General features: G+C 42.6%; 1 protein-coding gene across 1 annotated transcript in view; it reads left to right on the top strand.

Annotated features, from left to right (window-relative positions):
* Positions 1-653: 653 nt before the first annotated feature.
* The window catches only part of LOC311145520 (gamma-aminobutyric acid receptor subunit rho-2-like), a gene marked incomplete at both ends in the record, with an annotated part of 43,711 nt that continues 30,396 nt past the window's right edge, over positions 654-13,968 (top strand). The window contains 2 exons of the mRNA XM_084181778.1: positions 654-796; positions 2,593-2,699. Of these exons, the coding sequence (XP_084037904.1) occupies positions 654-796; positions 2,593-2,699 (250 nt within the window). The remainder of the gene's footprint in view (positions 797-2,592; positions 2,700-13,968) is intronic.

Genomic DNA, 13,968 nt, shown 5'->3' with positions numbered 1-13,968 from the left:
ACCTCATGAAGCTGGTTGAGAGACTGCCAAGAGTGTGCAAAGCTGTCATCAAGGCAAAGGGTGGCTATTTGAAAAATCTCAAATCTCAAATATATTTGGACTTGTTTAACACTTTTTTGGTTACTACATGATTCCATATGTGTTATTTCATAGTTGTGAGGTGTTCACTATCATTCTACAATGTAGAAAATAGTAAAAAAAATAAAGGAAAACCCTTGAATGACTAGCTGTTCTAAAACTTTTGACCGGTAATGTAGGCCTACACTTTTCACTTAACTTTACTGCACAATGAGTATCTCAAAGTTGGCTAGGTTACATACTTATCCCCGGGTTTTATAATTCATGTTAAAAATGACAGCTTTGTGTTTGCTGCGAGGATGACCAACCATGACTGGGGGCACTGGGCGCATCAAAACAGCTGTGCAGTTGCTAACCAATGACAATCGGAAGAAACCTCTCGAAGTATAGATTCCCAAGCGTCCGTTTTCAAACACAACCTACACATTATCAAACCATCGCAATTGCAATGCAATTCCTGTCAGAGCGCTTGGTTTCCCGTGAGCAAGGAGATGCGTACAAAGCTGTGTACCTGTAGGATAACTGAACGAGGCTTTTGGAGTCACTTGTGGAATTTTAGACTTGCACGCATGACGATGCCTTATCTGGCTAAACCGCTGTTTTTACTCTTCTGTCTGGTCGTTACCGGGGAATGCCGTAAGCACGGACACCGAGTACGGAGATGGACGGGAACCGTGGAGACGGCAAAGCATGGCACAGAGACAGCAAAGCATGGCACGTAAGTGGTACCCGATACTGTTCACCCAGGAGTGGTTCTTTGGTGTGCAATGGTTCAATATCCGTTTAGTGTCTTCTGTCTGTCTGCTTGGGTCTTCGCTTTGATGCGGATTTCATCATTGAAATTCACAAAACTTGATAGTCTGAATTGGACATGGAAAAACTATCCAATAACTACAGTCATTGTAATGGACAGAGAGGGGCGGTGAAAATCTAACAAAACCCAAACAGACAGTGGTAGAAGACACGCAACCTGGTCTCAGAGCATTTCGTATTATTCTGTACATAAATCGGACCATGTAGCTCAGTTGGTAGAGCATGGCGCTTGCAACGCCAGGGTTGTGGGTTCGTTTCCCACGGGGGACCAGTATGAAAATGTAGGCACTCACTAACTGTAAGTCGCTCTGGATAAGAGCGTCTGCTAAATGACTAAAATGTAAAATCGGAGACACTCCATTTAGTTGATATGTTAGGTTTGGTATGGTTACATAAGACAGATTGTCACTTGGGGCAAAAACTATAACGGGAATGTCTAGCTACACAAAGGTTGTGAGTTCGAATCTCATTACGGACAATTTTAGCATTTTAGCTAATTAGCACCTTTTCAACTACTTACTACTTTTAGCTACTTTGCATCTACTTAAGATGTTAGATAACCTTTCCCCTAACCTTAACCCTTTTAGCTAACCCTTTACCTAACCTTAACACTTTTAGCTAACCCTTCCCCTAACCTTAACCCTTTAACCCAACTCCTAAACTTAACCTTAACCATATCCCCTAGTCTAGCTAACGTTAGCCACCTAGCTGAATTCGTAACATATCATAAGTTTAGCAAATTAGTAACATAATATACTTTTGTAAATTCGTTACATATTGTATGTTTTGTAATTTCGTAACATATAACACATTTAGCAAATTAGTAACATATTGTATGTTTAGCAAATTCGTAACATATCATACAAAATGGGTAATGTACATCCACAAATTATTACATTTGATACGAAACGTAACATATCATACTAAATAGAGTGTCTTGGCTTTACATACAGAATAATGTGAAATGCTCTGAGACCAGGTTGCAACACTAGACAGCCAGGGAAGACCCTAGGTATAGCCTACTTGTTGTGCCTACTCATCAATTACAGTTTAGCGGTTGGCTGCCAGTGCCTCAAGTACGATAAGCACGACCACTTGTCTCAAAGCCATCTGTCAAAGCCATCAGGGAGGGAAGCACAGTTATCTGGATGTCACCCAATAGGGGCTGAGAACTGCAGTTACTGTTTTCATTTAATAAAGCAAAGCAACATGAATTTCCATTCCGCTTTGATTGTGCTTTATGTTATAGCGAACGGCAGGGCAGGAAAGCGAACACGGGTCGCTGGTGTGAAAGGCAAACACCTTACGCATTGCGCAAATAGGGTTAGCCCACGTGGGAATTGTAAAATGGCTCATATAGCGAGGATTGCTACACTGTCCCTTTGAAGGGGAAGGCATGTCCCCGTAATTCGACTACTCAGATGATGGCCTCACGGTCCGCCATCCCACTTCTGACACCAATGTAGCGAACAGTGCGGTAACTGGCTTGAAAGGCAAGCACCCTACACATCGCGCCATTAGGGTTAACCCACTCGCTACAATATGAATACGCTCAGAGAGACCAAAGTGAGATATTCTCCACTCATTTAGAATTGTGTTTGTTCTCATTCCAGATGGGCTTGTGCCAAGTAAGACATTAATTATTACGCCAGACAGTCGTCATTACTTATTATGGTGTTGTCTTGTGTTGTCTTATACCAGTTCACTGACAAAGAAGCCTCCAGATGTGACCAAAAACCGCAAGCTGAAGACAGAGCAGCTTCTGAAAGTAGATGATCATGATTTCACCATGAGGCCGGCATTCGGAGGTAGGGGGGATCACACACACACACAAACACACACACACACTGGCTAAAAAATCCAGATATGCTCCTAATGGATGCTTTTCAGGGGACCCCATTTGTCTGTAAGATATCATGTGAAACACACCTTAAACATCATGCACGAACAGCATGCATTTCCCATTCATGGTATTTACCTACCGTAGTTGAATGCATGAACTGTAAGTCGCTCTGGATAAGAGTGTCTGCTAAATGTAAAATGGTAACTCTTTAGTGCTAGTTGACTTCACTCAGTTACTGAGTTCAATAGTTTAGCTGTAAGCCCATTCACAGTACTGTAACAACTGCTGTCCAACATGACAGTTCAACTACACACATTAGGTAAAGGGAGAGAACATGACCTCCAATTACACACCTTCTCCTGCTTGTTAGAAAAGCAGAGCTTCTTACTGTCTGTAAACTATAAATACTTTGGGATAAATATAAGTATACAGTACCTGTGTATTGTTTAAACAATTAGATTTGCAGTCTTGGACCTGAGTTTTAAGCATATCATATATTTAGAATGAGTAGAACGGTCAATGATGCCATAATGGGTAGACTGATTCTATGCCCATTCTACTCTATTCTACTTCTATGGTTTTAAGCCTCTGTTTCAGTACCTCCAAATAATCAAATTTCTGACATCCAGCTACCCCGCTCTAAAGCATCTAAAGCCGTCTACTTAGTTTTCAGTTACATACTGTACTCTAGCTTGTTATAGCCTACAAACTTGACTCAATATGTTCTTTGTGCAGCAGCACGATGAGAACAATTCATGAGCTGTTTCATGGATTTACTGTGAGTGAACCCAGAGTATTTCTTAGTGCTTTGAGTAGCAACATGCATGCCCCGCCCACTTGAGTATCTGTCTTTTTCAGCCATCTATTTCCTGTATTTGAGAGTTGCAAAATCCACTTGTCACTTAAATCTCACTGGATTGATTGCTTTCATTTTACGCCAGTGACTCTTTCATTCTCTTGCTTGTGCCTGTCATTTTTTCATTTTTGTAATGACTTGTCAAACACACTAAAACATAGCTGAAATGGCCTGAATGGAATACATTGTCTTTGTGTGTGATTTTACGCACAGTCTCGACACTTACATCACAAGAAAAATAAGAAAGATAACTTTAATTTGATGGGTGTACATTTTTTGTGGAATTGAAAAAAGTAATCATTTAATACAGTTGCAATGTTTACAAATTAGATGCGCTGAAATGAAAGCAACTTCTGAAAATGAACATTCGGATTATAGTGATATTATGTCTGATCTGACAAACAATGTGAAGTACTGTATGTTTAGATAGGTGTAATCTATCCAAGCGTGTGGATTTTTTATCCGATGGTACAATAATTAATGAGGCAGTCTAGACAGTGCAGGTAGGGTAGACAGAGCAAGTGTTTTGGTAGTTGCAGCACTTCTTCTTCTTCTTCTTCTTCTTCTTCTTCTTCTTCTTCTTCTTCTTCTTCTTCTTCTTCTTCTTCTTCTTCTTCTTCTTCTTCTTCTTCTTCTTCTTCGGTATTATGGCGGTCCGCAAACAAATATTATAGGTGCATGCCGCCACCTACTATATTAGCTGTGTATCAGCCTACTATTCTGTAGTATGAATTCATTACACATTGTGAAAAAATTGCCCTACCAACTAACTCTGCACCCATTAAAACCTCACCACTATTCCACTACTTTGGCCCTATCTGACCTTACTCCAGGCCAGCAGCCTGCGAGGACGGGACATTATTGTTCAAAACATCTTGTAACTCTTCTGCAGTAAAATCTCATACACCCAAGTACTTCTCTGCAGCTGCCACCACAACATCTATACTCTGTGATTTACATTCAATTCCTGCGGTACAATTGATAACCATGGCCATGAACGCCAAAAAACCAACCTTACTGAAGCAAATGTTATTCCTATCACTCTCTATTGGCCTCGGCCTACTCACAGGGATCCTCTTAGGATCCCTCACCCTGGACCCATCTTCCTCTAATACTCTCTTCACTGCCTCAGTATATGACACCTTCTGCACTACTCTGATCCTGGCAACCTCAACCTGCCTTTCTCTCACCAGACACCTCTTATCTCCGGCACCATGGGTACCACTACAGTTTACACACACAACTTTTCCCAACGATACTACACATTCCTTTGTCTCATGTCCTCCTGCACACTTCTCATATCTAGGAATCTCCCTTCTACACACTGCTGCCACATGACCATAAGCTTGACACCTAAAACACTGTAATGGTTTCGGGACAAAAGCTGTCACGGGATAACTGACACATCCTAACTTGATTTTATCTGGTAAAGACTCTGCATCAAAACTCAGTAGTACAGAAAGTGTCTTCTCTGTTTTACCACACTCTCCACCAGGTCTGCGTCGCACCAAATGGTGGGTGTCACAGACACCGGGAATCTTCAACTTCAGTTGATCCTCCTCAACACTTAACGCCACTCCAGTTATCACTCCTTTCAACAGCGCCCTGCTCCGGAGAGGAAAGCAAGTCACAGTTCTTGTCCCCAGTATTCACACAAAACATGTTCCACTTTGCTTTTCCCTGTCCGCCATCTTCTCCTTCATCAGATCTTCCATAAGGCTTGTGAAATCCCCTATTCCATATTTACTTATAATATGTTCCACTTTTCTCATTTTTTTCCTGTCAGCCATCTTACCCCCACCTTATGGCCACACCGGCAGCTATCTCGCTCCTGACCAATGTTCCCTCTAAACTGCGGGGGTGCTCGGGCGCGCAGTAGCCTGAGCACATGCAGTAGCCTGAGACTGCCGTGCAGAAGAAATATCAGCCCACAGAGAGAAGCATGAGATTGAACTTCACTCAACTTTCTAGGGCAGTGGTCACCAACCGGGATCAACTGGTCGATCTCCAAGGCATTCCTAGTCAATCCCCAAACATTTCTGTTAAAAACCTAACGATAAAGCCTTGTGTTCCTATACATTATTTTTTGGGGCAGTAGGTGCTGTTGGCAGTAGGTGCCCCCGATTCAGCTGCCCTGCGCGCCAGGTAGGCAAGCTGTTGCCATTTTGAACCATGTCATGTGTCTGAAAGTACAAACTCTACCTTCCCGGTGGGCCTGGAGAGCAAATCAAGTGCACTATAGGCTTACCACTGGTCAATCGGATGGCTCAGATTACTGTGTCTGCAGTAATGTAGCAGGCATAAAAGAAGGCTACAGCAAAGTTGATACTGTGAGATTTCTAAATGTTTAAAACCATGACTAGAGAGAGACTGTCAACGAATAGAGCAAAGAACTGTTGTTTTTATGAGTGAGTTCATGTTTAAGTTCTTACTCAGCACTGTCAACACTTTGTATTCAACACTTTAATAAGTCATAAAATGTGCATTCTTCCTATATACAGTCAGCGCTACAACAAGCACTGCAGCAGTAATGTATGAGTAGGAAAGTGTATCGATAGGCTTGCGTTGTTGGTATTATTAGTGGCTTGCATCTTTTTTAATATCTAGGAATATTTCACTTTCTCTGTTCATTTCTGCATGAGGCAGAAAAAATGTGGTGCGACTCGAGTTTCGCCATCAGCTGGAAGTGGTTGTCCCTTTTTGGTCAGTGTCAGTGGAGGAAAGGAGAGCGGAGGGATGTTGAGGTGGACCCTCCGTCTGCTGCTCTCTCCCTCCGCTGAGACTGACCATCAGATGCAGGCACCATCAGCCCTGTAAAATAAAAAGCAAATTATGTATGCTCACTCAGCTGTGCCTCACAAGTAATACAACAACGGATCTCTTACCGGTGTGATCATATAGCCTACCTCAAATTTTGTAAATATCATTTTAGAAAATGGCCAAACAACAATGCATTGGTAGGGCAATTCAAGCAAAACTAATATGCGTTGATAATGTAATGGGCATATAGATTACTGCATAAACCTCATTGCTACAGTACTGTTTTTAATTGGTTAATGTTGCATAGGCTTACGTTATTTTAAATAATGTTCAAAACATAACTGAGCAGTAGATCTCGGCTTGCATTTTGACTCAGAAAGTGATCTTGACACAGAAAAGGTTGATGACCAATGTTCTAGAGTTTTCCCTGTTAACACTATCAACGTTTCCCTTTACTGTGGCAATTGTGATTGAATCAACACAATATTAGCCACTTTCAATGCAACATACCGAAACAAAACAAACTATGCAAGATATTTTGTTGTAGGCAGAATGCATCGGAGTAGGATTCTATTGCATTGACACGCACGACTCAGCCCGTACTCTACACAGACTGGTGCGGCATAACCAATCAGAGCTGCAGTAGGCCTATATGCAAATTGACCATTGCCATATATGGATCTGTGCCATTTACTTTGAACTGGACTGTGTTTACAGCATGAGCGGTCGTGAGTAGATGCGCTTGTTTTGAGATTAAAGCGAGTGCTGCTGTAGCCACGTGTACACATTTTGTTCAAATCCTTTGCTAGTTAGTGAGTTTTTAGCCCAGTTATAGATAATTTGTAGTCAGCAATAGGGGAGTAATTGCTTCCTACAAGAGCACAAAACGTGTACATTTCTAGACATCTTTGAAAAGAGAGTCAGGCAAAGAGCTTTTTTTTGTCTTAAAGGGGCATTGTTGTAGTAGCCAATAGGCAGAGGGTAGCATCATTTGTTTGATTCTCTGTAATAATGGTATGGGAATAATAATGCATAACAACATTTTCAGTCTCATGGAACGGAGGCCTACATTGAACACAGCACATTGGCTGCTACTGTAGGCTGAATGATAGAACAGCTATTTCCATGTTAAAATGTTATGGGATGCATTTTCTCCATTGTTTTTGATGGTAGGCCACTCTGGTAGGCCCACAGTATGATGAAATAGCCACAGTAGCCTACTTGGCCACTGTTAACACTGTAACTTAAAGGGGGTACAGCCTCAGTGCTCACAGTAAACACGCGCTGGAAGTTGCACAGAATTTTCACAACGTTCAAGTTTGCATTCAGCAGACCCTGTTCCACCCATTTATGTAAATGTACGAATATATTCAAATACACCCTGTGTATTTATGCAAATGAGGAACATATCATTTTCTTTGTTTTAACACAAAATCATTGTTAAATACAATAACAAAAAATAGAGCGAGAGTACATTATAAGAAAATATAGTGCAATTTGACAATAAATTGAATACCTGAATTCCCACCAAAATTCCTGAACTCCATTCATTATTTGTCTGTGCCAGTGAAATATTTTATGTGCTATAATTCAGTCAATATCTGATGGATTATACAATTTCAAAAAGTTTGGAGTATCTTCATCCATTGTACAACTTTTGCATCTATTAGAATTGTTTTTTAAAAATGACCGTTGCTACTTTGAGTGTGTGAAATCTAAGCAGACTTGTATTATTGGATGAGTTCAGGGCTAGTCTTTGTGTTGATGCACTTAAAAGTTTGCTTCGTTCGTTGCAGCCGAGAAATCGACCAACTCAAACTTTAGGATTGTTTTCTTCGTGACAAGACAGCTTTTTTTTAACAATGTTTGGAGATGCTGCAATTGAAAACGAGAGAAAATAGGGAAGAGAGAGAAAGAGCATGAACAAGTTTTCTTTTCTTTTGATGTTTTCTTCTCAACTTGTTTCTTGTTTGGAGCCGACCTGATGAAAGTAGGGGGGCTTGTACTGCAGGGGAATGAAGGGGAACATCGATCAGCAGGGGGTCACACACACATACATACACACACACACACACACACACACCGTTCAGCGGGGCATCACAGTGTCGTGCAGAGCTGGAAATAGCCTGAGTACAATCATCCCCAACATCTCAACAGAGGGTAAATGGATCTAATCACACTACAATGGAAACGGACTAACTCAGGCACATACAGTTACAGTCTCCTCTCCTTGAAGAGAAACACGCATGTGGAGTTACACAGGACTGGAACAGAGTAACTAGCGGTGTGTAACTTTCTGCATGCAAATGGCCCAGTAAAGGAGCTTCCCTTGGACAGGCTTGGCTTCTTTTAGTCCCTCCATGCATTTTTAAAGTCTGTGCTCTGTGAATGTATGCATGTCTTGGGACACTGACTTGTAGTCTGCATGCAGTTTGTAGACTCACATTATGCAATTGCTTTGCCCTCCCCTTACATAACAAATGTGGTTTTTGGACATGTGTGAACACACATACATTTTTTGGAAATGTTCACAAGTCAGACACATGAAGTTTCACATGTTATTTTACTCATTATTTTATTTTTCACCACTTCTAGCTACATCTGGTTTCCCATCCAGGAACTGACCAAGACCAACCCTGCTTAGCTTCAGAGGCAAACCAGTAGTGGGATGCAGGGTGCTATGTAGCTGGAATGAATGTGCCAAAAATTGCGATTGTAAAAAATGGCAGTTAAATCAAAGGACAGGGTAACATAACTGAATATAGGGAAATTGCAGGAAAGGGGGGGCGTTTTATTTAATCGCGTTATCGCAAACATTTTTTTACAGATTTTTTTTTACATCCATTTACAATTCATTTTCTTGCAAGATTTTGTTTTGCTATCAATACTTTTTGGTTTATGTCTTGCTTTCAATATCATTATTTTTGTTTGCAATACTAAGAATTGTGTTCTTGACATCAGTAGTTTTGCTTAATATTAATGGACACAAAAGTAACTCACTCACTAGTGGATTGCGCCATATCATAACACTGTTACTCTATTAAAGTTATTTAAAGCAGCGATCCTTAATTTAAACTTTAACAAATAGTTGTCCCTGCCACACAGTTTCAGTCAAAAGCTGAGGGATGGGGCTGGAGAAATGCAACCACTCTCAAATCCATAGACTACGCTATGGATGCAAGGACTGACCATCCGTGATATAAAAATTATAGTTTTAACCATGTCTTTAAGCTATACAGTGGTTGTTTACATTTAATTTGTTTACAAACATTGGAGTAAAACAAGCTTCTATTTAGGGTTCTGATGGGGTGTGACAGTTGAACTAAGCTCTTGAGGCATTTATACGTTATATTCTTCAAGAATCAATGGGTATTATATCATTAATTTATGTCCAAAAATGGATGTAGCAACTAAGCGGAACTATGTTGCCATTTGAACTTGATCCATTAACCTGTCCCCCAATTATATTTATTTTGAGATTTTCACATGTTGAGTTTTCTTACATGCGAAACTGCAAATTTGATTTTAACTTTCACATGTGAACTTGCAATTTCAAAATGCGATTTTCACATGTGAAACTGCAAATTTGACATGCGTTTTTTTTGTAAGGGCTCCTACCCTTAGGCTGTATATTTACACTGCGTGTACAAAACATTAGGAACACCTTGAGTTGCACCCCCTTTTGCCCTCAGAACAGCCTACATTTGTCAGGGCATGGACTCTACAAGGTGTCGAAAGTGTTCCACAGGGATGCTGGCCCATGTTGACTCCAATGCTTCCCACAGTTGTGTCAAGTTGGCTGGATGTCCTTTGGGTGTTGGACCATTCTTGATACACACGGGAAACTGTTGAGTGTGAAAAACCCAGCAGCATTGCAGTTCTTGGCACACTCAAACCGGTGTGCCTGGCACGTATTACCATACCCCGTTCAAAGGCACTTAAATATTTGGTCTTGCCCATTCACCCTCTGAATGGCACACATACACAATCCATGTCTCAATTGTCAGAAGGCTTAAAAATAATTATTTAACCTGTCTCCTCCCCTTCATTGAAGTGGATTTAACAAGTGACATCAATAATTCACCTGGTCAGTCATGTGACATATGTGATATGTCATGGAAAGTACACTCATTGTATATAGTTTGACATTGCAGGTATTCTATCCATAGTATGGATGTCAACAGAAGTGAGAAGGTCTGGTCTAATCTAATGCATTGGTAGAGTGGGTTCATTGCTTTTAATCCAGGGATAACACATTAATCTCATTGCTAATCCATGATAAGGGGAGCACTCTGGTATCATTTGATGCACGAAGATGGAGAGATAGAGAGCATTGAGCACCGTTCACATGATACTCTGTACTGGACGTAAAGTGAAGCCACAGCGTACTTTTCAGAAATGTGGTGGTTTAGTGGCATTAAGGATTTATCTGTTATTCACGAGGTCAACAGTGAAGTTCATACTTATTTCACTCTTACTCTTATTTAACCACCAATAAACCACACAGTGACATTCCCTGACACAGCTGAGGAGTAGAAAGGAGTGAAGAAGAGAGGGGAGGAAAGAAAGGAGAGGAGAGAAGAGGATAGGAACTGAGAGGAGAGTAGAGGCCAACATATTGTAAACACTGCTGCCACCTCTCCCTCAACGTCATCAAGACAAAGGAGATGATTGTGGACTGCAGGAAAAAAGAGAGGACATCACCAACAAACTATAATGGTCCAAACACACCAAGACAGTCGTGAAGAGGGCACGACAAAGCCTATTCCCCCTCAGGAGACTGAAAAGATTTGGCATGGGTCCTCAGATCCTCAAAAAGTTATACAGCTGGGTTAACCCCTAGCCATCTGCTGTAGCCTTAGCCCTAGCCTAGCCAGTTCATCTAGATTTGTATTAACTGCTGTAGCTAGCTGCTAGTCTTAGCTTAGCCTAGCCGGCGATGCTAACGATCATGACCAGATTAAGCAGGTAAGGGTTCCTCCTGCTGACCGTGTGGATTAGCACATAATGCACTAGGGACTCCTGCTGACAGCTGTTTACCATCCATAACACTGTCTCAACAGACAGACCAGATGTGCTGCCAGGCTGGCTCAGTTGGGCACTAAAGAACACAGACAGTACTGAGTAGTACTAAATACTTACAGTACAGACAGTACTGAGTAGGACTAAGAGTATTACTATAACAGACATTATATACTAGCAGTGACATCGTCCTGCTGAACAACAGTTTTGGGGTGATCAGTAGATTTTGGCTGAATCCCAAATGGCACCTTGTTTCCTACATAATGCACTACTTGGGAATAGGGTACCATTTGGGACGTAGCCTGAAGACATTACCAGTTTGCAATGCATTTTTGCATATCTGTAGGCTTACTTGACCCCAATTTTGCTCCACAAAGCACTAGAAGAGGGCAACATGAAGTCGTTTGACAAAAGTGCATGGGGTTTGCATAAAAAACTAAAAGTAACTCCGGGAGGTCTTTTTGCCTATAATTGATGTCCTTTAAAGACATTTGATATGCAATATGCTGCCAAGTTTTTTATGTGGATTTGGAATGTCAATATTATTCATTAATTCATACTATTAAATAATTCAGATCATCCTTCAATGCAAATTGACTCGAGATACCTTCTGTAGACAGTATAATACTCTTATAATAACATCTAGGCTCCTGCACTGTTACAGTCACCACTTATTTCAATGAGTTGAGATGTCAATGTAAATCGACAGTATATCGGCATGTAAAAAAATAAAAATAAAAATAAACATTGAGGTACAAGCCATCACCATGCTGTCAATTGAATTATCTCAAGTTGTAAAAAGAGAACATTGCATTGATGCCTACTATGCAGAAACAGTCGATTGATCTCCTGGGTCTCTTTTAGGCCAAATGTCAGACCGAACTGGGACAAAGTTGGGGCAAATCGAACCAAGGTCAGAGTGACAGGATGCAGACTGGCTAGCTGTGTGTGTCACACACACACACACACACACACACACACACACACACACACACACACACACACACACACACAAACAAACCATAGGGAAATTAATAGGCCTGGGGGTGTTTATTCGAACATGTACCTGTCATGGGCCTCTCACTCCACCGGGTTACCACCTTTATTTTCTTCCACTCTGCTCACCACTCTCTCTACTCAGCCTAACTAGCTCCACCTGTCCCTGCTCTGCTCTGCTCTAATTACTCTGCCAGCTGCGCTGCATTACCCACTACCTCTCCCAGTATTTAAGGCCCTGTCTTTCAGCTCTCCGGGGTCAGATCGTCTGCAAAGCTCACACCCGGAACCTGTTTGCTCGCGCTTCTGGCTCACCCTGGTTTTGTGACCCCGGACCTGCCTGTTTTTTGGATACTCTTCTGCCTCAGGAGATCCAGACCTGCTTCTGCCATTACGACTCCTGACTACTCTTCAATCCCGGTAACTCTGACCAGCCTTCTGCCTTGCTACTACGTATTTTGGATTTCCCTTGAACTGTACTGCTGCCTGGTTTCATTCCGCCCTGTTGTGTCTGTGTCTCCCCCCCCCAGGACTTCTGGACCACCCACCACCGGCTTCATAGGACGCATCGCTGCCACTGGGGGGGGCACAGACCCAGCGCATTGGACGGGATCCCTGTTACCCCTGGAGCCTTCATTCACTCCCTACTTCCCTTTTCCCCTTAAGTTTAATAAACTTTCTGGTGTGACGCAATTGTGGTCCTCTGGTCGTCTGTCTGAACCGTGACAGTACGATCTGACCATTATGGACTCAGCGCACACTTTCCCCGACATGGAGACCGATGAGCATGAGCAGCAGTTCCAGCAGCAGCAACAACAACTCGCCATGATCATTCAACTCCTCACCAACCTTACCCCAGCCAGTCTGCCCACCAGCCCAGCCCCCGAGTTACCTGCCCCGGTCATTGCAGCCGCTGCTCCGGAACCCAAGATTGGAAACCCCGAGCGGTTCAACGGCGATTCAACCCAGGTCCGGCCATTCCTGACTAGCTGCCGACTTCAGTTCTCCTTGCAGCCAAGGACCTTCGCCACGGAGGGGGCTAAAGTTGGGTATGCCATCACTCACCTGACGGGCCGAGCTCGACTCTGGGGAACAGCAGAGTTCGAACGTCAAACCCCCGCATGTGCAACCTTCGACCTGTTTGCTGAGGAGATGCTGAAGGTGTTTGACCTGGATTCACCCACTGCAGAGGCGTCTCGTGAACTGTTCAGTATTCGACAAGGCAGACGTACAGTCGCAGACCATTCCATCGACTTCCGAACCCTGGCTAGACGAAGTTCTTGGAACACACCATCGTTGGTGGACGCGTTCTTCCATAGTTTGGCTGACTATATCAAGGACGAGTTGGTCTCCCATGAACTGCCTTCCACTCTTGATGAAGCCATCGCACTGACTGTCAGGATCGACAGAAGGATACAGACCCGTCGTCGTGAGAGGGGGCGCCAAGGTCCACCTACTACCGGCATTCGGAGAGATCCGACTGGGCTCCTGTCATCTACTGCCACTCACCCAGGTCAGCTTGATCAGTCTGAGCCTATGGAGATTGGGCGAGCCTCCCTCACTCCTGCAGAGCGCCAGCGCCGCTTCACCTCAAACCTCT

The sequence above is a fragment of the Coregonus lavaretus genome (assembly GCF_964263955.1).
Source record: "Coregonus lavaretus genome assembly, chromosome: 18".
Taxonomy (NCBI): Eukaryota; Metazoa; Chordata; class Actinopteri; order Salmoniformes; family Salmonidae; genus Coregonus; species Coregonus lavaretus.
The sequence above is the reverse complement of the archived record's forward strand: the minus strand, read 5'-3'. Positions and strand labels throughout refer to the sequence as shown.